The 23,018-nt window shown below is 35.3% G+C and overlaps 2 protein-coding genes across 3 annotated transcripts; one reads left to right on the forward strand and one right to left on the reverse strand.

Annotated features, from left to right (window-relative positions):
- Window positions 1–4,319: 4,319 nt before the first annotated feature.
- On the reverse strand, window positions 4,320–12,751 carry LOC132178563 (uncharacterized). The gene is made up of 9 exons (XM_059591006.1): window positions 12,485–12,751; window positions 11,991–12,071; window positions 10,745–10,865; window positions 10,529–10,623; window positions 10,080–10,151; window positions 6,111–6,398; window positions 5,576–5,684; window positions 5,245–5,431; window positions 4,320–4,785 (listed from the first exon to the last, which is right to left on the reverse strand). Exons 1-9 carry the CDS (start codon window positions 12,506–12,508, stop codon window positions 4,689–4,691), a joined length of 1,074 nt encoding a protein of 357 aa, XP_059446989.1. The 5' UTR covers window positions 12,509–12,751; the 3' UTR covers window positions 4,320–4,688.
- Window positions 12,752–15,484: 2,733 nt separating this feature from the next.
- On the forward strand, window positions 15,485–22,520 carry LOC132179947 (mitotic checkpoint protein BUB3.2). 2 transcript variants are annotated; one of them, XM_059592767.1, is made up of 10 exons: window positions 15,485–15,836; window positions 15,969–16,099; window positions 16,791–16,873; window positions 18,245–18,511; window positions 20,124–20,199; window positions 20,741–20,821; window positions 21,484–21,562; window positions 21,650–21,750; window positions 21,846–21,973; window positions 22,122–22,520. In XM_059592767.1, exons 1-9 carry the CDS (start codon window positions 15,717–15,719, stop codon window positions 21,931–21,933), a joined length of 1,026 nt encoding a protein of 341 aa, XP_059448750.1. In that variant the 5' UTR covers window positions 15,485–15,716; the 3' UTR covers window positions 21,934–21,973; window positions 22,122–22,520. The 2 variants fall into 2 exon arrangements, with proteins under 2 accessions (XP_059448750.1, XP_059448751.1); XM_059592768.1 differs by having other exon boundaries at window positions 21,846–21,941.
- The last annotated feature ends 498 nt before the right edge of the window (window positions 22,521–23,018 follow it).

Consider the following 23,018-nt stretch of genomic DNA (forward strand, 5'->3'; position numbering starts at 1 on the left):
CCTCTTGATTGGTCATAATTATTTGCTATTAATTCTTATGTGTTAATCACCTCATAATTAATACTTAAATCTTAAAGGTTTAAGGGAATTTTTCAAGTTCTTAATTTTTAATTTATTCTCTATCAATGAATTAACTACAACATCAAGTAAATACAAAATATTCTTGTTCATCTTTCTTATGTCGCTGGCTAGTGCTCATCATCTCATTTACTCTGGTCACTGTTGGTTTGATGGTTGTTTTCCTTGTTTAGTTGTTTTTGAATAAGAGTTTTTCTCCTTAGATCTGCTCTCATAAGCGATCTACAGGGAGAAGGTTGTAGATCTAGACTGCCTAGGAGCAGATCTAAGCCTTTAGTGGCTGTTTTTTTGTTGGTGTTGGGTTTTTTGTTTTATTTATTTTTGTATCTTTGTTTCAATAAGGTTTATCCAGACCTTTGAGTTGTGGATGTGAAATTTTTAGCATGTGGCTTCTCCTCCAAGGCCGAGGAATATGAGGTACCTATGCATTGAATTGAGTCTCTTGAGAACATATATATTGTTACAACTGTAAATTAGTCATGAGTTTGCAGAGATTGGTGTCATAGATAAGTTTTGAATATTAGATTGAAATTTATATATCTATGATCTAAAACCCTGTAGCTTCAGCTATGATTTTCTCAAAGCTTTTGCTTTGTGATGTGAGAGTGTTTTGCTCGTGATCCTTCACTTAATGAGACTGAGACTGGAATATTTTCTCTTCAAAAAAAAAAAAAAAACGAGGTTTGAATTTCCAATTAATGTGTGAAAATTCTTAATCTCTTAGTATTAATTTCATCTAGAAACTATAGATTAAATTTTATTATCTTTATTATAATATATAAAGCATGGTTACAGTCAACTCTTTTTTTTTTTTTTTTTTTGTAGAGATAAAAGACATGTACACTATAGTTTGTGCACTCCACTATTTGTGTGAAAGATACATATGCATCATTGGATTAAGGAAAAAGTACAGCGTGATTAGCAAGATGCAATACACAATTAGTGCTATCTAATTTATATCTTATATTATAGCATAGGCTTCTTCTCACTTTTCAATTTGAAATTTGAAAGTAAAAGAAGTACAAAACCTAGGTCAAATCTTCTTTAACAAATTAAATTGGAGGAATTTTCTTCAACGCACGGACAAATTCACGTGACATGCATTTGGACACATGTCAGATTAATAGACCAAGTTAAGAAAAATTTCTCCAATTTGGATGGGAGGAAAACTTTGTCCTGCCCATTATAGGTTGGGTTAGGATGAACCACGTCCAATGGCTTGTGATATTATTTACTTTAAACAAAAAAATTTGTTGTCAGTCTACTACACGTATATCTCTTGTCCATCTTCGTACAAGAAATGTGTAAATCCACCATTGAATCATGCGAGTCCCACAGATTCAATGGTGGATGGATTTAAAAACAAAAAAACAAAACAAATCAGATAGATAAGAGATGTGTAAGAGAATGACATCAAAAGCGTCTCTACTTTAAAATATTATATATATATATATATATATATATATATATATATATAGACAAATTGGATTAATGAAAATTTTGGCCAACTAAGTAGTAAGAGAGGAGAATTATATCGAATGTTATTTTCTAGCATTGGTTTCAATCTAAGCATGTCGTTTGGTTGTAGTATTATCTTGTTTATCTACATATTCATTAGGGTTTGATTTGGGGATGTAGATTGATTAAAATTTTAATAATATTTATTTTGACTTTTAAAAAATTTCAATAAAATTTTCTAATTCAATTGTTAATTTATAGACACTCATGCGCTTTTCATTACCATTGGGTGCATAAATTTAATAAGGATATATTCAAGTAATAATACTCTTTTAATTAAACTACATATCAATTGTTATTATTAAACTTTTAATTTAATAAGTTAATAATACATTCATATCGATTGTTATTTTCTAGTCTGGGTTTGAATTTAAGCACGTCATTTTCATGTTGTAGTATTCTCTTGCTTTATTATCTACGTATTAGGGTTTGACTTTGGAATGTAGATTGATTAATAGCTTAATCATATTTATTTTGACTCTTTAAAATTTCAATAATTTTTTCTAATTCAATTGTTAATTTATACACACTCATATGCCGTACCAATGGATATGAATTTAATAAGGATTCAGGTAATAAGACTCTTTTAATTTAACAATATTATCCAATTGTTATTATTAAATTAATCCAATTGTGAGTATTGACTTTGGGGGAGTGCTAGGGAGCCAAACAAATGAACTCAGAAAAATTTTCAAATTGACGTGGCAAACCATGAGTGGTAAACAAGAGAAAGAGAATTGCATTTTTTTTTTTTAATTTAAAAACCATTGCCACGTCAGTTTGAAAATTTTTCTGGGTTTATTTGTTTGGCTCCGTACCACTTCTCTTGACTTACTCATTAAAAGTTTGAAAAAGAAAAGGAGAAAATAAAAATGGTAATGAATTGTTTCTTTCTAGAACATTTAATTAGTCAATAGGAATTTCTTGAATGGGGTTGATTTTTTTTTTTTTCTTTTTTTTAGTACATGGGGTTGAAATATTTGTGGTATTCCCATATTTATTTATGTTTTTTTGCAGTGATTCCCTTATTTATTTATGTATTTGTGTTTGACCCTGTGAGGTTCAGGAGATGAGTAGTCATTTATTTTATGAGTTTGACTTTAGCATGTCAACGAATTATCGATTTAATCATAATGATTATCAATTAATTTTTTGGTTTACACCTTGAGCACTCTTTTATTTTATTTTTAATTTGGCTCGTTTTTATTAGTTAGTTTGACTTTGGTAATATAAACTAATTAGTACTTTAATTAAATTCTTTGTCAAATATATTTTTGAATTCAATGTTTTTATATAACTTTAATATGTTATTTTGTAGTATGTTGGATTTAAATTCCACGAAACTTGTTTCAGCTTTTAATAATTCTTTTAACTTTTTGTTCGACTTTGGAATGTAAACTGATAACGTCTAATTAAATCGATTTTCACCCTGAAAAAAAAAAAAAAATTCAGTTTTTATTTGAATGTTCAAAATAAGGTGCGGAATTAGAGGTGGCAAACACGAAAATGGGTTTTTCGCTCTTCATTTTTGCTACTATTAGAGAGTTGAAATGATCTCCAACACCTTTCGGACAGAGACCACTTTCGCCCAGTCGAAGGCGAGATCAGGTGGAAGTTTGAAATTTTTAAGCAGATTATTAAGCAATGTTTAACGCAAAATATTCTAAGAGCATTATGATCTACCGCTCATAAATATTATTAAAACGATGAAGAATCTATAGAAAGAATGACAAACGACGTTGTTCTTCGTCTCAAAAAAGAAAAAAGATGTCTTCGTCTTGATGGTGAGGAACGACAGTGGTGGAGGTTTGTGAAGACCGAGAGATGAATACGAAGTTACGAAAGGACGATGTAACGCCACCCACTATTCTCTAATTTAAAAAATCGCCCCCTCATTTTTTTTTATTTAATTTCTTTTTTCATTACTGATTATTTATTCTTTTTATTATTTCTATTTTATCTCTCAATTATTTAAAGTCTAAAATAAACTCCTGAAAATATCTCCCTCGGTCCAAATAAAATCTCCCAACGGTTATAAATCCTACTTAATAAAATTAAAAGCTAGTTTAAATTCTTTAATAACAAAAATCAAAGCTTATAAACTAAAATCTACCAACCAAACATATTTCCTCCGGTTTCCTGTTGAGAATTATTAATTAATTTAATCACCATAGAAGTGGATTGGGGTCTCTTTTATATGTAGCAATTCTATCTTTATTCTTTAGTTCACTGGTTTGAAAAATGCATGATAATAAGATCAGTGACAGACCAATCAAGAGCGTCTAGACTCCTCATCTGCCATCCGATTGGCCAATCATATTGCATCCCAGCACAATAATTTCCCTCCAAATATTAGCATAAAAGCACCCAGATGACTAGATGCAGTTGAAGCAAAGAGCAACACCAAAAACAAAACCTACAAAATTTTTTTAAAAAAATGATAAAATACCGTTCACTTCCAAATTCTGAGATTGAAAGGGGGTTATGAGATATACTCCACTCAACCTGCAATAGACTCTTAACTGGGTTGGTAAAAGACAAGGAATTAGACACTACCAAATCTACGGGTCTTTTACCAAGAGATAGGTACCAAATTGACGTAGAGCTGATTAATTGAAGAGAATCAGAACAACTAATCAAGATACAATTAATCAACTTAACATTCGTTCGTTTTGGTAGTTATCTCTTGTTAAAAGAATTAGTACTGATAACATTTTTCTAACTCGATATACTCTATATATATAACCTTGGTCTTGCATGTTTATTACCAAATAGAAAATTACAAAACAACCCAGTTTGAACAAATATTTTCCTTTTAACTTTCAAGTCAATTCAAAACAGACCTAGAAAACAAGGTAAAGGTTTTAAAAAGAACAGGAGAAAGAAAAAAGAAAAGGCCAAGCAAGTATATGCAACTTATCGCCATCATCGGCACTGAAATGAAATTTCCCTACAAACCACTTGCATGTTTCACTGAAAACCAGCATCATGTCCAGAGAGAGGACCAGAACAATAACACAAAGCAGCAGAAGCACCAGTAACCAGCAGGTCTCCATAAATGCAGAATCACCTGAAATGCATCACAACCTTACTCATATTGACTGCTGCTCCTCATCAGGCAGCAACTCCATGCTAAGACCCCGTTGCACTAGTCTGTAATACAAAATACCCATAGTTGCCATGCATGCCCTGCACAAGATCATTAAACTTGTGTTAGTGAAGAAAAAAAAAAGTGATTTTTGTCTTGTATTCAACTCTTGCAGCAGTTTATTAGTAAAATTTAATCATGACGATGATGGTGATGACTGTCTAATTTAGTTAATGGGTAGGATCGAGAAACAATTTGCTCTGATAGAAGCCACACTCAATATTACAGATAGACATTTTACCATCATTTATTAATGTGTGAAAAAATAAAATTAGTGGTCCAAGAAAATGATATTAGAAGATCATGCAATAACATCACAACTTAGAAACTTATCCTACAAGTTATTTTGGACTACCTAAAGCAAATTTGAGGACCACTAATAACTCAACTACTAAATCTAGTAACTAAACGTCCATTTATCGAGTCCTTCCCCTTTTCTTCATGTTGTTTTCTATTTTTCTACTGTTCTATCTTAGCCTTGAAAAGGTAAAAAATTTTACATGATTGCAATAATGAGCAGGACTTTTCTGGGATCCATCCTTGATGATCTTTGATGTCGCACACGACCTTCAGGGACATCATTGGCATTTGATGCATCCTTCCGTGGGGGTGCTGTCACTGGTAAAGTTGGTAATGCACTTGACCATAAAGGAAGCAAAGCTCTTAAAAACTTGTGTCGAAATGGACCTACGAATGAGAAACCCACAGGAAGATGACGAAGTCTGTTCAGTCCCAGAGTTGGATGGCTTTGTTTGCCACATTTTCTGTGAACAGATGTCTTGATGAAGAAAAAAACAACTTGAATTCAATTCTGGAAAGCTATCTACTTACCCCTTTTAGCATACTTATTACGATTCCCATCTTCATCATCTGCATAATATGAAATTTCAGAGTTTTGCCGTTCAACTTGGAAGACACCCTTTCGTGTTGTAGCACCAGGCTGGATTGAAATTAACACAAAATTATATGAGATTTTTGCTTTGAGTAAGAATGTGTAGGATAAAATAATATACTCAAATAAGAACACACATCATACAGACATCCAAATTGCTTGTATACATGCATATCCATGCTAATTTGCAAATCGAAACATAGGATAAGTTCACAAAGACTGCCTCTGGTTGGCACCTATAAAGTATTTCTCTGCTTTTAGCTTTGGATAAGCCAACATTTGTGTTAGCCTATCTTGCTTGAACAGTTTACATATGACAGTTTCCTGTGATATTTTCCACAATTATCAAACATACTATCGCTTTTGCTACTACTTTATGGCAAGTGGAGAGAATGAAAAAATAAATGTTGCATTTTGAAAATCAAAAGCAAAAAGGAAAAGCAAAAGTTGATGGCAAAATCCTAATACACCTACAGGGCTTGAGGTCTTCATGAAATTCCCAGCCGTGCTAGGACCATCTATCTCCACAATATCTGTCACAAGAAGTTTGGAAGACCCTACGCCAGTTGCAGCTGAGTATCCTTCAATTATGTTTATTTGATCTCGTTCTACCGAGGGCAATGAACTTGCATTGTTCTCCCTGCCTCCAGTAGAAGATGCTGTAACTAGAGGATCTGAGGCGAATGCAGGAGGAGGACCACGAGGTTCTGTAGCTGCTAATGAAACTGGATAATTGCCAAACAAATTCTTCTCCAGACCGGTCTGAATAACAGCAGACAAAAGTTATGAAGATATAATGACAATTAAAATGAGACAGTCAAGGCAAATGACTCTAACGCTAATGCAGAGGATGAAGAATCTACAAACACAGACATCAGACCATTCCTTTAAAAGAAAAACACAAAAGGATCCAATTATCCTGTCAAATACACCGTTGGGTATCAAATTGGCAGCCATAAATACTAAGGGAAAAACCTGCTCCTTAACAAGACTGCAATTGCTACCATCAAATAAATGAGACTGAAATGACTGATCTACATTACTTTCCACCCAGTAGCCATATACATCAGGTCTTAATTAGCATGTCAAATAGATCACAGTAAAATTCAAGACTAGATGAATCTAAAAAGCAATCTCAAATATAAAAGAAATTATAGCATGCTACTTCAAGACACAAAGAATCATTCATAAAAGAAAGAGTTTCACCTTAATGGGTTGAATCCTTCAATTGTTTCCAGAAACTAATGCCCGCTCTTATTGTGTGATGCAGAATAATCCCTTCAATGACTAAAGCCTAGACATGCTAACATAGTCTACACGTGAGAATAGGGTGGGCTGGGCTGGCTTCAGGCCAGGCCTCAGCTCGAATTAAGAGTCAATGAGCAGGCCTCGGCCTAAGCCTGGATGTTGAGCCTAATATTAACGCCTAATAGCTCTAGCTAAAAAACCCAAGCCTGGGATCAACAAGAAAAGGAATATGCAACCACAGCTGTACTTTTTGCCAAGGTTTTGTGGTGGAACATAAGAGACAGGTTTACAAGTTTGGGCCAAACACACACGCACACCCAAAAAAAAAAAAAAAAGGAGCTTTAGGTTCAACTGTTTGACACTTCAAAGGAGCTACTAATGGGGGGAGAGAGAGAGAGAGAGAGAGGCTGCAGGACTTAACATTAGGTTAAAGGCCCAACTCAAAGGGTCTTAAATTTTGACCAAGCCCAAACAGTAGTGGTCAAGCTTTGTTGGGCCAGGCAGGCCACCCAACCCATGATCCGTTCTAGCATAGACAAGCCTACTCAAGGGAAGATTGGAAGGATTCTTAGGAGGCACCTAGCAACTTTGGAAGTTGAGAAGAGACTGTCTCACAGGGATGGATCCATACACAATACAGAAACAAGTGACCCACTAACTCAGCTTTGTCTTTACACACGAAAACAATGACATTTTAATACGGAAAGGATTTTCAGTTTCTTCGTTCCAGATTCCAAAGAACAACTTAAATGCTTCAGTCAAACACAACCAGCAAGTATTTGCTCACTCAACTTTTACCAAAGAAGAGAAAGATGAAGGAAAAAGGAAGCGTAGTTAAATAAGAAGAAATCCACCCTTTGCGGTAAGCTTTCAAACGATAAAACATGGAATGATTCGGTGACTTCAGCAAGTACCATTATGGATTGGAATTCACTTCTTCACACCTCAGAAACGTTCTTTACCATCAGGCATAGACAGAAATTCATTGTATCTCCCCTGACTCTGAGTACATTGCCAAGATATGCCTAAAAGGCAACCCTAGTATCTCACCTCTCTAAAACACCAACATTAGAAGGTCATTCCATATATTTGAATCTTTTCCAAGTCTGAATCAGAGAGTTAACAGAGAAGTGACTCCACCAGAGACAAAGGCAATCATTAAGACCCAGGATCACCTTGTCTATACCATTACCAGAAAGAAAATAAAACGGAACAGAAAGGCAGAGAATAGAAGAACCACTCTAAGCACACATTTATCACAATCCGTTCTCAAGATAATGAACCATATCAATTTAGGGTGAAAAGGAAAACAACGTTAGATTATTCTAGAGAAACCATTGACATAATCCCCATTTCCCAATGACAGCTATCGGCGTGTGCCAATGCTCTCCCTCACTTGCTTTCTCTCCATTCTCTCTCTCATCTCTCTTCCTCTCCCTGGGTTTCCATCAGTAATTGGAAAAAGGTTTGTACTCCTATTCAGCTTGGAGGGCTAGGGATAAGGAGCTTGACTACTTTCAATCCAGCTCTATTGGGTAAGTGGTTATGGAGGTTTACTGAGGAGAGAAGCTTTTTGGCGTTAGATTGTAGATAAAATGTATGGGAGTCTGGCAGGTGGATGGTGTCTAAGGGGGTCACCAAAGCTTATGGGGTGAGTCTTTGGAAACACATTAGGAGGGGGAGAGATGTTTTCTCTAGTTTTACTAGTGTGGAGGTGGGTGATGGCTCCTGTACTAAGTTTTGGCATGGCTTATGATGTGGGGATCGTCCTTTGAAGGAATCTTTTCCAGAATTATTTTGCCTTGCAAGAAATAAAGATGCAATGGTGGCTGACCTTAGGAGTGGTAGCAATGATATGATTCATTGGGACATTAACTCACAGGTTGGTGCATGATTGGGAAGTGGACTCTGTCTCCTCTTTCTTCAATCTTTTGTATTTCGCTAGGGTAGGTTGGGAGGGGGGTGATAAGCTTTGTTGGACGCCTTCAAAAAGAAGACCTTTTGAGGTCAAATCCTTTTACAAGGTCCTTCTTCCTAATGTTGACTCCCATTTTTCCTTGAAAGAACATTTGGAGGACTAAGGCTTCTTTGAGGTTGGCTTTCTTTACTTGAACAACTTCCCTTGAAAAAATTATCACTTCGGATAATCTCTGCAAGCAAGTGTCAAATCATAGTGATAGACTGGTATTGTATGTGTAAAAAGAGTAGGGAAGCCATGGATCATCTTCTTCTTCATTGTGATGTCGTGAAAGAGTTGTGGATATGTTATTTCAGATGTTTAGGCTAGAGTAGGTTAGGCCTAGATGGGTGGTGGATCTTTTGGCGTGTTGGAATAGAAAAGTTGGCTAGAATGATATCAATATTGTTTGGAACGCAATTCCTTCCTTTTTAATGCGGTGCATTTGGAGAGAAAGGAATGCTCGAAGTTTCGATGACCAAGAGAGAATGAGCTCGGATCTACAGACTTGTTTTCCTAAAACCCTATTTGTGTGGATCTCTTTTACTGTCTTTCTCCATGTCTCTAGCTATGTTGATTTTTGTTCTCTTTTTTCTCGCTATTGATTGTTGGGTGTTTCTCTTGTATACTTCATGTCTACTTGATTGTTGGGTGTTTCAGATGTTTAGGCTAGAGTAGGTTAGGCCTAGATGGGTGGTGGATCTTTTGGCGTGTTGGAATAGAAAAGTTGGCTAGAATGATATCAATATTGTTTGGAACGCAATTCCTTCCTTTTTAATGCGGTGCATTTGAAGAGAAAGGAATGCTTGAAGTTTCGATGACCGAGAGAGAATGAGCTCGGATCTACAGACTTGTTTTCCTAAAACCCTATTTGTGTGGATCTCTTTTACTGTCTTTCTCCATGTCTCTAGCTATGTTGATTTTTGTTCTCTTTTTTCTCGCTATTGATTGTTGGGTGTTTCTCTTGTATACTTCATGTCTACTTGGATTGCACCCCTTGCACTTTTAATGAATTTCCTTTACTTATCAAAAAAAGCAAAACTGAATGAGACCACAACTACACGAGACAAACGGCAGCCATTCACACTAAGATTGAGCATATCAGGATCATACTTGCAAAGGAAGTTTTGTAATTAATGGAAGAAAAATTAACCACAAAACATACGTAAGTAGTTTGCAAGACTATGATCACTTGAGTACTTCTCTTTGCAATATGTAAGATCCAAGCATGGACCTACCTGCACAATAGCTTCCTTCAGCAATGAATGAAGGCGGGATCCTGAATCTTTCACAGTCTTGGGAGGCCATATCTGTGAGAAAAAAAATGTGTAAATGAACCATGCCGAACAATAAACATCCCCAGAACAGAGTTCAAACCAATGCCGTAATCATAGAAAGATGTTCTGAACTAAATACAAGTAAAATGCCACAACCAGATGGCACAGTTTATTGGTCACTGAATACAGATCAGTTCTAGTCATACTTTTTTTTTTTTTGATAAGTAGATCATTTCTAGTCATACTTAATGATTCATCACATGAAAATATTTTAAAAGAATATGTAAATATACAGTAACAAACTTCAATTTTTAATTTTTCATAAACCATACTTTAAGACATTGAAAGCAGGAAATAAATGAAATTAAAATTCTAAGATAAATCTATGATAACTTCAAGAAGTATCTTACCGAAGTGGAACATGCAGGACACACATATCCAGCGGGTGCCGTATGTGAAGGAAAACTCTTGATATGTGAAACCAAGCAATTTGTGTGTAAAACATCTGAAGCAAAAGATAAATAAATAAATGTAAATTATGTCATGCAGTAAGAGTTCTACAGGTTTTCTTTCAGAGAGAGAATTTCAATGTCGGAGGCAGTAACTAAATCTGCAAAATCACATACGCAAGCAACCCAGTCGAGTAGTTTGAGAACCAGCCCCCTCCTCAAGCACAGCTTGACACTGGGAGCATTTAGGAGGCCAATCATACTCTCCATCTATTACCCATTCTGAGTATGTACGGACCTAGAGAGAACAACAAGATAAACACAGATTAGGCTCTGAAAAACCTTACAATATTGTCGAAGACAAATTTTCATTACAAACAGAAATGTAAAACACGATGAATTGAATTTTCATCTCTTCCACGAATTTTACACACAAGTAGCAGAAAGTAGATCCAGTAAGGGAAAAAAAAATGATGGCATTAAAACTAAAACCAGTGATGAAGTAACTGATGTTAACTAAGAACCACTAAAAAAGGAATATAATGTCTTGGAAATGCACAATATATTTTGTATGAGTAAAAGCTTTTTCTTAAGAATAGAGTCATTATAGTCATTGTCTTGAGGACAACAATGCTTTATTTTTTGATAAGTAGGACAACAATGCTTTATCAGGTTGATTGAGCAATCAAAGGCCAAAGCAAATCTTTAGAAACAAATGCAAAGTGGGAGAACCACCAAGACAGTTCTCTTCTGCGAACGTATACCTATCACATAGTTTAAATGGCATACTAATATCAAAGCAGAGAAATAATATGTTACTAAATTAAAACAAAAGTACACAGTTCGTACACATGCACAAACTATCACTTACGAAAACTCTCAATTGATTTCAAGTACTCTGTGTCTAAAGGAAGAGATTATCTGGGCAATGATAACAGAAACCATCACAAGCACGATATAACATGAAGAGAGAGAGAGAGAGAAAGAGGAAGGATTCACGCATAACGTTCTATTCAGATTTGCCAAACTGAACTTGGCCTTCAAAGAAAACAGAGTTACACACTGAGTCAAGAACATCATACAGCTGAACCTATTCATCATTCAATATGCTCTCTCCCTCCATCTATCTTCCTCTTTTTCCTAAGGTAGAGTATCACGTTCTATTTCCTATTTCAAACCCTTATAAGCTCTTTTTTGTACAACCGCAACCAATTGTTTATCCAAATCCAAATGAAATCCAATCGTGTGATAACATAATATTATTGCCCATACAATCAAAATGATTTTTAAAAAAATAAATAAACAGAGTCCAACATAACTACGAGCAACAAATCCATGCCAAAATAAGATTACAATAAAACAACTAACAAAAAAACTAAGATTAACATAAGAACAACGAGAACAATAATTACAATGAATTTACCACGCATATTTGGTGCTCCGGGAAACAGATACATTCTCCACAAACCGGGACCTTGTGCACGAAACAATACAATTTGGTAGCCTGAAACACCAAAAAAGCCCATCACATACATTAGGTGACATACATTGCCGTCCAATTTCTACACATACATACACATTGACATAACAAGCTTAGAAGAGCCAAATTTGAGCTGGTAAATCACAATATATAATAAAATGGAGAATAGAAACTTAAGCAATAAATTAGAAGTCAATACTAAACCAAATTATGCCTTCATTTCTTTTCTTCTTTTTCATTATTTTCCTTGTTTCTTCGAATTGAGCCACGAAATTTAGATATATCAATGAGAATTGAAAACAACGATCCCTACAACAGGGTAAAGATCTCGTTGGATTTCGAATTACGAAGCCGATCCGATCCAAACCTCCGGCCAAAGAACCAGCGCAAAAACTATCAGAAACAATGAAAAAAAAAAAGAGAATTCTAGCGCTTACCTTTCGGCATTTGCAGACCACCATATCATTCGCCGGTTCAGAGCCTCAAATCCCAGCCGATCAATTAGAGATAAAAATGAATTCTAATCTCACGTTGATTTGGTGAACACTATTAGGGTTTAACGCACACAGAGAGAGAGAGAGAGAGGCTTCACGGAGCAGAGTAATTCTTCAGCTTCTTCTTGTTGTCTAGATTTGCGTGCTCGCCATGGGATCCCGTTCGGTTTTCTCTGGGATTTTTTTAAGAAAAAAATAGAAATTTTTTTATTTTTTATTTTATTTTTTAGATACGTTCGTGTGGTGTCAAGTAATAAATATAGGATTATATGTCATAACTTTAATTCATCTCATTTAATTAAATTACTTAAAATTTTAAATTAGAATACCACCCATTTAAATAAACAGGTAACAAAGCACAACCTAGGTAAAAAATGATTAGAGTACTAAATTTTTTACTAAGAGAACTTTACCTAACTGATATAGTGATATGTAGCTCATTTATTGGTATTCGTTACATTTCTCTTAATTAATTATTTTGTTTATCTCTAATAAATGAGTTACACATCAATTTGGTAAAGCCTTCTTGGTAAAAGATTTAATACCCCGAACATTTCTCTTTACTATAAATTGGTTAAATTTACTCAAATACATCTTCAAGGGACATTTCTCTTTACTATAAATTTGTTAAATTTACTCAAATATGTCTTCAAGAGGTAGCTTAATCGACTGGGACCATGCCTCATAAAGTGGAACCGTAAAGGTCACTAATTCGAATCCTCCTCTCCTCTCATTATGGGAACATGCAAAAAAAAAAAAAAAAAAAAATTACTCAAATGCATCACAAATAATAGAACAATTTCATATCTTATAAAACCTCTTCGCATAGCATCAACAATAATTATTAACATAATGGAAAGGTAGATAAAATTGAAATGTAATTTAAATTTATTCACGTTAAGGAGGTTGAGTTAAGTAGGTTGACTCGAGAGTGACTCATTTATTAATCGGGATGATTCAGTTTGACTCCCAATCTTATCATATTAAATTATAACTCACTAATTTTGTAGCGTATCAAATTCATCGGTCATGTCAAAGGAAAAAATATATAAACTCATACAATTTTAGGGCTTGTTTGGGAGTTTGAGGGACTTAAAAATGCTTTTTTTAAGACTCAAAAAGTCCATTTGAAAAAAAAAAAAAAAATACTCATTTGGTAGAAAAATTAAAAGCGTTTTTAAAGGTCCAAAAAGCCTAAAAATTATCAAAACGCACTTTTGGCAAAAGCTTAAAAATGAAGCTTTTGCCCAAAAACTCTATTTAACTTAAAAATTCTATTTCTCAAATGTAATCCCAAATTTAGTGAAACAGTCAAAACGATGGTGGAGGAAGGGCCAAGTCGGTGTCTTTAGATAGACAATGGACCAAACTAGTGTGGAAAATTCAAGATACCGCCTAGTATGCATCCAACGACGTACGACGAGTCGTTGAGAGTGACAATGAAATCATGTGGTGGGAATTAGTGGGCTTTGGACTTCGATCAAAACTTCTAGATTTTGTTTCTCAAAAAAAAAAAAAAAAAAACTTCTAGAGTTTGCAATTCAAGTGTGGATTTAGAGTATTCTCAATTAATGCTTTATATTTTAGCTAAATTTTGGTTATTATTATTATTATTATTATTTAGTTTAACTAGTAGTTAAGCAAAAGTATCAAAATAATAAACTCTCTAAATTTTACTCAATCATATTTAAATATAATTTTTATTTTATCATCATTCTTTTTTTATTCTCAAAAGTACCACACAAACCCATAAAAGTGAGAAAGATATTACACTCTTATCTTCTTTAGAGTAAGATATTACACTCTTATTCCAATGGGTTAACATGGTAATGTTTTTAGTCCTTAAATCAGCTCTTGCTAAAAAAATTAAAAGTTGATAAGCAATGGCACATAAGCACAATGCGATGGGGTGTAATATATAGTATGTATCATTACTTATCTTTTTTTTTTAATAGAATAATTATAGAAATTACATTTTGATCCTATAACTATATTATAATGTTGACATTGTAGTTATGATGTAGATGACCGTATTACTTACCAATAGGTTTCTAAGGCTTGACTACAAAAAAAAAAAAAAAAAAAATCTCAAGACTATGCTAGAACCAGGCCCAATGGCTGAGTCCACACCAAGCTCAAGACCAACAACTTGATGCACCTCCATCTCTATAGAATGCACCATGGGTTATCTCCACCTAAAGTTTTAGGCACTCCCTCATTCATACTCTTATACTCTCTTACCATTTTGAGTTAGATTTCCTTTCCCTCATTGTATTTTGACTGAATCGAGCATAGGAGTGCCTCCAATTTCCAAATCAACAAGACTTCTAACACTCATTCATTTCTTTTACAAACATAACTCTTTCGTGAAAGACGGCATGAAATTATCATTGATGATCAATGAATTAACACAACCAACTCATCAATTTCTTTCCACAATCACATCATCATTGTGAAATAAAAATCATTATTCTCTCTATCATGTGATTTATAGCATTGCTCTCTTCCATATAAATCATGATTTGAGAATTATCATGGGTGGTAATTTAATGGTCCATGCCTGATTAGTATTATTCGTCTTGAATTCTCATTGATATCCTAATTCCTAATGGGGTTGAGTTAGGCTATAGCCCATTCAAACTTGAAGAAGCGCTTGCGATTCCCACCGTCTAAGCCTCCTTAACCATGCATGATTAGTATTAGTAGCCTTGAATTCTCATGGGTGCCTTAATGGAACTGGATCAGGCTATGACTCATTCGGACTTAAACGAGCGCTTGCGATTTTTACCGTCTAAGTTTCTCATGTGCGACTTTCAGCGAGTAAATACTATTATCTTCACGCCGAACTAAAAAATAGCTAATACTCTGGCATGTGAGGGAATGTACAGTAGCCACACCCAAGGCAAAAGGTCTGAAAAGTCCAAACGCTTCCAGGCCATGTCCGTCCCGTTTGAATTTAAATTTCCTACCCTTTAAAAAGTTTGAAAAATCTTTGGGGGCTCTCATCACAGATCCATTTGAATCTCAATCAAAACTCAATCTCTGTTGTTATTATTCATTTTTTCAAACTCACCTTCCCTCTCTCTTTCTCTCTCCAAAAACCCTAACTGATCTCTCACTCTCACTCTCACCCTCACTCAGTCTCAGACAAAGTCCCAAGCCAGTCAATCGCGCCATGACAGCTGTCCCACCGCCGGCCCCAGGCCGCGAGCTCGCGAACCCGCCGTCGGACGGAATATCCAACCTCCGATTCTCCAACCACAGCGATCACCTGCTCGTCTCCTCATGGGACAAGGTATGCCCTCACCTCTCCTCTCCCGTCCCGCCACCTGCCTCTTCTTCTTCCTCCATCTTTTCTCTGTAATCCTATTCCCAAAGCTCATAAAAAATTCAAATGTAAGCATCTGTCTCTCTTCTGATTGGTCAGAGCGTCCGATTGTACGATGCGAGCGCCAACGCGCTGCGAGGCGAGTTCATGCACGGCGGTCCAGTCCTCGACTGTTGCTTCCACGACGATTCCTCGGGGTTCAGTGCCAGCGCCGATAATACTGTGAGGCGGTCAGTGCTCTTTTTTCTTATTTATTTTTTATTTTTTGGTTTGGTTGCTGAGAAAGTGTGGGAAAGGAAAAAAGAAGATTTGAAAATGTTGAAGCTAACTTCTTCTACTGTACGGAACTCAGAACATGAAAACATATACCCAACCGAGCTGTGTTCAATTAATCGAGGAAGGTGTTGTTTTCTGATCTAATTTTATGTTTGGTTCCTGAGGAAATGAGAGAAACGGGAAAGAAAATGCAATATGTGAAGCGTAGATCCCATATTATATATGAACGTACAGGGTTCAATTATAATAAAATGTGTTTGCTGGGGTAAGATTTTAAATATTTAAGTAATTTAATAGACCATAAGATTTCAAGATATTGTTTTCGGTGTCTGTGAGAACAAGAAGTACTTGTTTTTGCTCGTTAGGTGCTTGATTTGTGCTCTATTTTTGTCGACATGGTTTATGGTTGACTTGTCTATTCTACAGATTTATTTAGAAATTCAGCATAAGGTAGCCAGTTGATTTGACCATTTTCGTTTAAAAAGTTTATGCTGAGCTTTTGACTTTCTTATCCAACTGAATTTGCCTGAGGCTTTGCATTACTGTCTTTGAGATCTATTTTCTTAGATCATTGCTTCTATCTGGTTTTCGTGATCTAGTTTGTAATGTTGATTATAATTTTGGGGACATTCTTTTGTCTTTCAGGCTTGTTTTCAGCTCTAATAAGGAGGATATTTTGGGAAGGCATGATGCTCCTGTGCGTTGTGTTGAGTACTCTTATGCAGCAGGTTTGTTTTTGTAGTACTCTCATCTCCTTTGCTCATCTAACTTTCTTGTAGTTGTTTCTGATGAAATGTGAGGATTTGGACCAGCTTCTGCTTGCAACGAAAGAGCTCAGGCCATTATTAGATAATTTTAAAATTACCTAAGAACCATTATTGTCTGTCATGCAAACCAAATTGCACTGGTCTAGATTTATAGTAAATCATGTTGAATGTTAGGGATTTCAATTCAGTTGTAGAATTTATCATAAACCCTGTCAAATCTTGAATGACCCTGATATATGCTTGGAACAAGATGCTATTATTACTTATCAGGAAAAACAAGGGTGCTAGTATTACGATAATCTTAAGATAAGCAAAAACCAATTGAGACTGCAAATGCAGACATCTGTCAGGCACTTTCCAAGAAAAATTGCATTGAACTTTTAACTTATCAGTATATTATGCAAGTTGAAGATTATAATTATCTTAATAAATGTAAGAATTTTCAACGACATGGTTCCTTTTGAAATTATTGCTGAAAAATGTAAGGTAAGATATCAAGGTTATTGACCCCGTATCTACTACAACAGGTGTAACCGTAAGGGTTGACAATTGTAATATTCCATAAAGTTGACTGAGGCTGAAGTTCAACTTGTTAAGATACCCAAATACATTAAATGTACATGGAGCTTCCAAATTTACATGATATGGTGTTATTGACATTTCTGGACATTGAAGTCACACTCATTTCTTAACTTCCTATAACCTATCTTGAGCTCTTGTAGGGCTGGGGAGTCAAGAAGTTTGCCCTGGCTAAATTCTGTTCTTGGTATCAAACCAAATGTGTTGTTTGGTTGGCAAATGGTAATTGCATTACAAATAATGATTTTAAATAGTTGGTTACAAGTGACCACTCTTCCTTGTACTGTATGTAAGAAACCAATTATGCCTAGGAACCATTTACTGTCCAAACTGGCATTGCTTGGTAATATCTGCTGCGTCGATGTCTAGGAAGGACAACCAATGCAGTTACTAATTTATGCAAATAGATTCTTTACAGACTGGGTTTTGGGGCCTTTATCGAATTTTGAGATAGAAATTAAGGATCCCTTGTTGGATTAGTTGCATTAATTCCATGGATGGTTTTTGACATTTAATGACAGTAATTATAAATTAAGATCCCATTGTCATTACAAACAGATGCAATTACCAATTTATCGCATCAGATTCTCTTACATATAGAGTTGTTGGGCCCATTTATTCCTTAGAATGGTGATGCTATACTGGGTATCACTTGGTAATCAAATATATATTATTTCAAACAGAGCCATTCTTGTTTCATTTGTTGCATAATTCACAGTATGTAATATTTCCCTTGTTTGTCAATTGTATCAGGGCAATTAATCACGGGTAGTTGGGACAAAACCCTGAAGTGTTGGGATCCTAGAGGTGCAAGTGGGCAGGATCGCACTCTTGTTGGGACATACCCACAGCCTGAGCGTGTTTACTCACTTTCTCTCGTTGGAAATCGTTTAGTTGTAGCAACTGCAGGAAGACATGTAAATGTCTACGATTTGAGAAATATGTCCCAACCTGAACAGCGAAGGGAATCTTCATTGAAATATCAAACTAGATGTGTGCGCTGTTATCCCAATGGAACAGGTAATTTCTGACTTTCTAGAGTTTTAAAGCATTACCTAATGAATTGACAATCTTTTCCTTGCAGTTGATGTCCTAAAATTAATAAAATCATATGGCTTTGTGGTTAAACACCCTTACCCAGCTATTTTCTCTTCTCTCTCTCTCTCTCTCTCTCACTTAAAGACCGGTTTCAGAGTTTATTAATATAAGGTTTGCAATCAAGTCAATTTCTTGAATTTGCTGCTATACCAGAGGCAGTTGCTCTTTTCTTATGCTGTATTGTGTGAATTCCTTTTAATTGACTAAAATAAGTAATCTTCCCAAAAAGTTTCTAGTATATCTATTTGATAGGGTATGATGTATCCTCCAAGAATAAAGCTTTATTAATTTGAATTGTGTGTTTACTCTGTCCTGCCCAGCGGCTACTTAGTCTTGTGTTCATGGTCAGTAATACAGCGAGAGAATAAAACGGGTTTTCCATAACTATTTGGTGTTTCACCAAGTCTTAAATCTCTAGATTTTGTAGGTCCAATGCAATGTAATGGAGTATTGGGTTTGAGAGCCCCTACTATCAGGATGGGCTGTAAATCCCTTATTTTACAGCATCCAATTAAAACTTGCCACATCGGGTTTAAAACACAAAATAAGCTAGACCTGAAAACACAGAATCTTTTGAAATCTCCGTTTGTCTTGCCCCATGAAGTCACCGTTTGTCTTTCCCATTCAACACCCTAAACCCCTTTCAACAGAAACCACTGGAGCCACTGACCTAAGTCTGACTTTCTTGAAATTTTTATTCCTACGACTTTCGTCCCACGTCCGTCGATTTTGCTGGAGAATCGCCTCTCTGTATCACTCTCTGCAAGAATAGGTTGAAAATTCAAGCACTGGCTCCAGAAATGTGAGCAACTGTTATAGATTTGGTCCTTGAGCCCCAGGTTTCAATGAGATCTAATGGTGTAACACATGGTTTTGTGGATTCGTAGAAAGTGGGTGTGTTGGATAACATAACAGAGAGAACCAATGCCCCTTTCCCTTTCACTCTCTTAGAGAACCCAAAAAGAAAAAAAAAAAAGAAGAGAGGAAGAGGCCTTTGGGGAGTGAGAATTTTGGGAATCAGGTTGCAATTGCAGTTGAGTATTGTTGTACAATGGCCTCTCATATGAATGTGGTGTAGTTTTTTTTTTTTTATACGTTGGTTTGGGCTTAAAGATTCAGTATGAAATCACCATTCTATTTTGTGTTTTTAGATGACATGTCAGTTTTTTATTGGATGCTGTCAAATAGGGTTTTACAGCCCATCCTGATTAAAGGTTTTCTCATTGGTTTTCTCTTTGGAGTAACTGTTGTTTGAAATATTACTGTGTTTTGCTTTATTATTATCAAGTACGAAGCTTTGTCTCAAAAAAAAAAAAATCCTCTGATTTACATAGCACAACATAGTTGGAAATTGAGGGTCAAAGAGGACAGGTACATAGCCAGAAGCTTGTATTTGGTCAATGGGCTCTTCAATCATGGGAGGGGGTTATAGCACATTAGCACTTGGCTAAAAGTTAGTCCACTTGTTATGTCCATATGATGAACTCATGCTCCCTATTGTCTTGATTTTATTCCACCTCATTTCTGTATGCAGGATATGCTCTTAGTTCCGTAGAAGGACGAGTTGCAATGGAATTTTTTGATCTCTCAGAGGCTAGTCAAGCCAAAAAGTATGTGCTGATCTTTTGATATACCATTGACAAGATTTAAATTATTTGAATAATGTATTCATCAATTTTTGCAGTTTTCCAGCTTCTTGTGTTTGCATAAAATATGCCCTAGTATTTGTGCACCAGAACTGATGAATTATCAATTTTTATGTTGTTTCTTGCATACCCTTGATTTCACAAATGAGTGTATTTAAATATACTTAAGTGACACAAAGTACTTGAGGCATTTTAAGTCTTCCCTACGGCTCTGATTCTGTAGTATTATCTATTACAAAAACAGTTCTTTAACATTGTGGAGGTGTGTTTCTGTTAGTTTTCAACAATTATTGCAGTGTATAGTATTTTGCTTGTTATACATTGTTATTTAAATGACTAGCAAGGTCATGTTGTTTGCCTTCTTTTGTGGCTGGGCCAACTTGTTAGGAATTGGCTGGCCTCTTATGGTACTATTGCATGAAAATGCAGGCATGCCTATATGTTTATTCTGCTCCATGCCTCTCAGCTAGCATTTTACTTGCTCAAGACTTATAGCTTTGTGCAGGTATGCATTTAAGTGTCATAGAAAATCAGAGGCTGGAAGGGACATTGTCTACCCAGTAAATGCCATTGCATTCCACCCTGTGTAAGTATTTGATATTGTTTCTGCATTGAATTCTTGAAATTTTTAACTGATGGAACACATAAAGGATAGGCAAAAACACCCCATATTGGATAATGATTGCATTTTTGAATTCTTTCTGCATTGATTTTTTTATGAATAAATGATTGCATTGTTGAAGATCATTGTCAATTTAGTTTCCTAGGTATTACCTGTTTTCGCTTAAGTGGATACTTTAAAACAAGAAGCACATCCCGGGTTGTTACGAATAAAGGCAAGAATCTGTTCTCATAATAAGTGAAAGAAGTGATAATTCATGTTATAATAGGCATGGAGGGGAGTAAGAATTTTGTTGACCTGAAAGAAATCCGAGGTCACTTGGGAACTTGATGAGCTGATACATGACATAATGTAAAACAAAATACATAGAAAGCAAATATGCAAATATAAGAATTTAACCAAATTTCATATGTTCTTGCACATGATTGGCTGATGTGGATAACCTATTGTAAGTAATTGAACTGAGAAGAGTGCACAATTGCCCTTTCAATTTGGATCTGAAGTTGGATAAATTACCTTTGAACTGAGTTTGACTAATTAAGTTCACATCCTGAGATTAAATATAGCAGCTTCTTTCTATTATACTCAAGTAGTTACTAGTACATTCTTTCAAATTCAACCTGCAGCTATGGTACTTTTGCAACTGGAGGTTGTGATGGTTATGTGAATGTGTGGGATGGGAACAACAAGAAGAGGCTGTATCAGGTAAAAGTTTGCTTGTGTGATACTAAGGTCTTGATTTAAATTCTGGCAAGCTTGAATTTATTGGAATTTCTGTTTTCTCTTTCCTAGTACTCAAAATATCCGACAAGCATTGCAGCACTTTCTTTTAGCAGAGATGGCCGCCTTTTGGCGGTGGCATCAAGTTACACATTTGAAGAGGGAGAAAAACCGTAAGTTCAACTCTCTCTCTCTCTCTCTCTCTCTCTCTCACACAAACACACACACAAACATATTATCTCTTATGTGTTGTCTTTTCATTTTGCAGTCATGAACCAGATGCGATATATGTTCGTAGTGTAAATGAAATAGAGGTCAAGCCAAAGCCGAAAGTGTACCCTAATCCGCCTGCATAAGTCAAAACGTAGAATATCCTCTTTGTTCCATAGTAGCCCCGTACGTATAATATTTAATGTTACTCTGTGATGCTTCAATTCTAACAAAGCTTGTGAAACCTGAGTTGGGAACTTATGTCCGAGTAAAGTTATATGAGTTTCTTTTAGCTTCGTATTCTTTTTTTAAGATGCTATGAAATCCCTTACAGGCTATGGTCGATGTACTTGGATGGCACCCACTTTGAGGCTTGAGCCCGAGATGGGTTGGTCTTGAAGATCTCATGTCTTTTCCTATTTTGGTTAGAAATGACTAACCAAGCGGAGTACTGTATTCTTTTCTTTTTTTGGTCAAAGATTAGATAACCATAATGTACATCTGGATTATATACCAATGGTGAATTGGATCTTGGATTTATATCTTGTAACGAAGTGTAGACTACAAGCAAATTGTGTCGTTGATTGGCGCGTGAGACTTGGTCGGTAATCTAGCATGCTTATGAGCTTTTGAAGCATCCTTGCTATGATAAGCTTGGACTCTTAAGAGCATTTCCAACAGATTTTTTAAAACACCAAAATTCTTTAAATTTTATGTTGGTTTTTGAGTTTTTGCATTGAGAGATTGTGTAATATGTTTCTACTTATGTTGATGTTGGTTTTGGTTTCGATGGTCAGGGTTTTGTGATGGGGGTGTTTCCGTTTGTGGATTTGGCTTTGGTTGTGTAAAACCCGTAGAAATCTTATAATTTTTGTAACGGTTCAAATTTAATTTCTCCTTTTTTTTTTATGAAAAACTTGAAATTAAATTTAAACTGTTAAAAAAAAAAAATCTAAGAGACGGTTTTTTTTTTTTTTTTTTTGGTTTACAGCTCCTAAGCCAAATCCTCTATTTGTTTATGGGCAGATTAGTTGCCGTTTTCATGTTTTTGGTGAAAATCTGTGTTATTTTTGTTTGATAAGTTGGAAAGAAAATAATTATAAAATAAAAGAGAAATAATTTTTAAATAAAATAGAGTAGAGAGCTCACCTCCCGTGTACTCTTGATGGTAGTGGTGCAACTAAAACTGCCACTGCATAGCAAAGGCAGCTTGCGGAGCTCTGGGTTTTAC

The sequence above is a fragment of the Corylus avellana genome, chromosome ca4 (assembly GCF_901000735.1).
Source record: "Corylus avellana chromosome ca4, CavTom2PMs-1.0".
In the NCBI taxonomy this organism is placed as follows: domain Eukaryota; kingdom Viridiplantae; phylum Streptophyta; class Magnoliopsida; order Fagales; family Betulaceae; genus Corylus; species Corylus avellana.

Coding starts and splice junctions, on each gene's coding strand:
- LOC132178563 (XM_059591006.1), bottom strand. CDS start 12,508: ATGGTGGTCTGCAAATGCCGAAAG. Junction 12,072..12,484: donor TGGTCTGCAAATGCCGAAAG/GTAAGCGCTAGA, acceptor TTGGTGTTTCAG/GCTACCAAATTGTATTGTTT. Junction 5,432..5,575: donor TAATAAGTATGCTAAAAGGG/GTAAGTAGATAG, acceptor TCTCATTCGTAG/GTCCATTTCGACACAAGTTT.
- LOC132179947 (XM_059592767.1), top strand. CDS start 15,717: ATGACAGCTGTCCCACCGCCGGCCCCAGGCCGCGAGCTCGCGAACCCG. Junction 20,822..21,483: donor GCCATTGCATTCCACCCTGT/GTAAGTATTTGA, acceptor TTCAACCTGCAG/CTATGGTACTTTTGCAACTG. Junction 21,563..21,649: donor ACAAGAAGAGGCTGTATCAG/GTAAAAGTTTGC, acceptor TCTCTTTCCTAG/TACTCAAAATATCCGACAAG.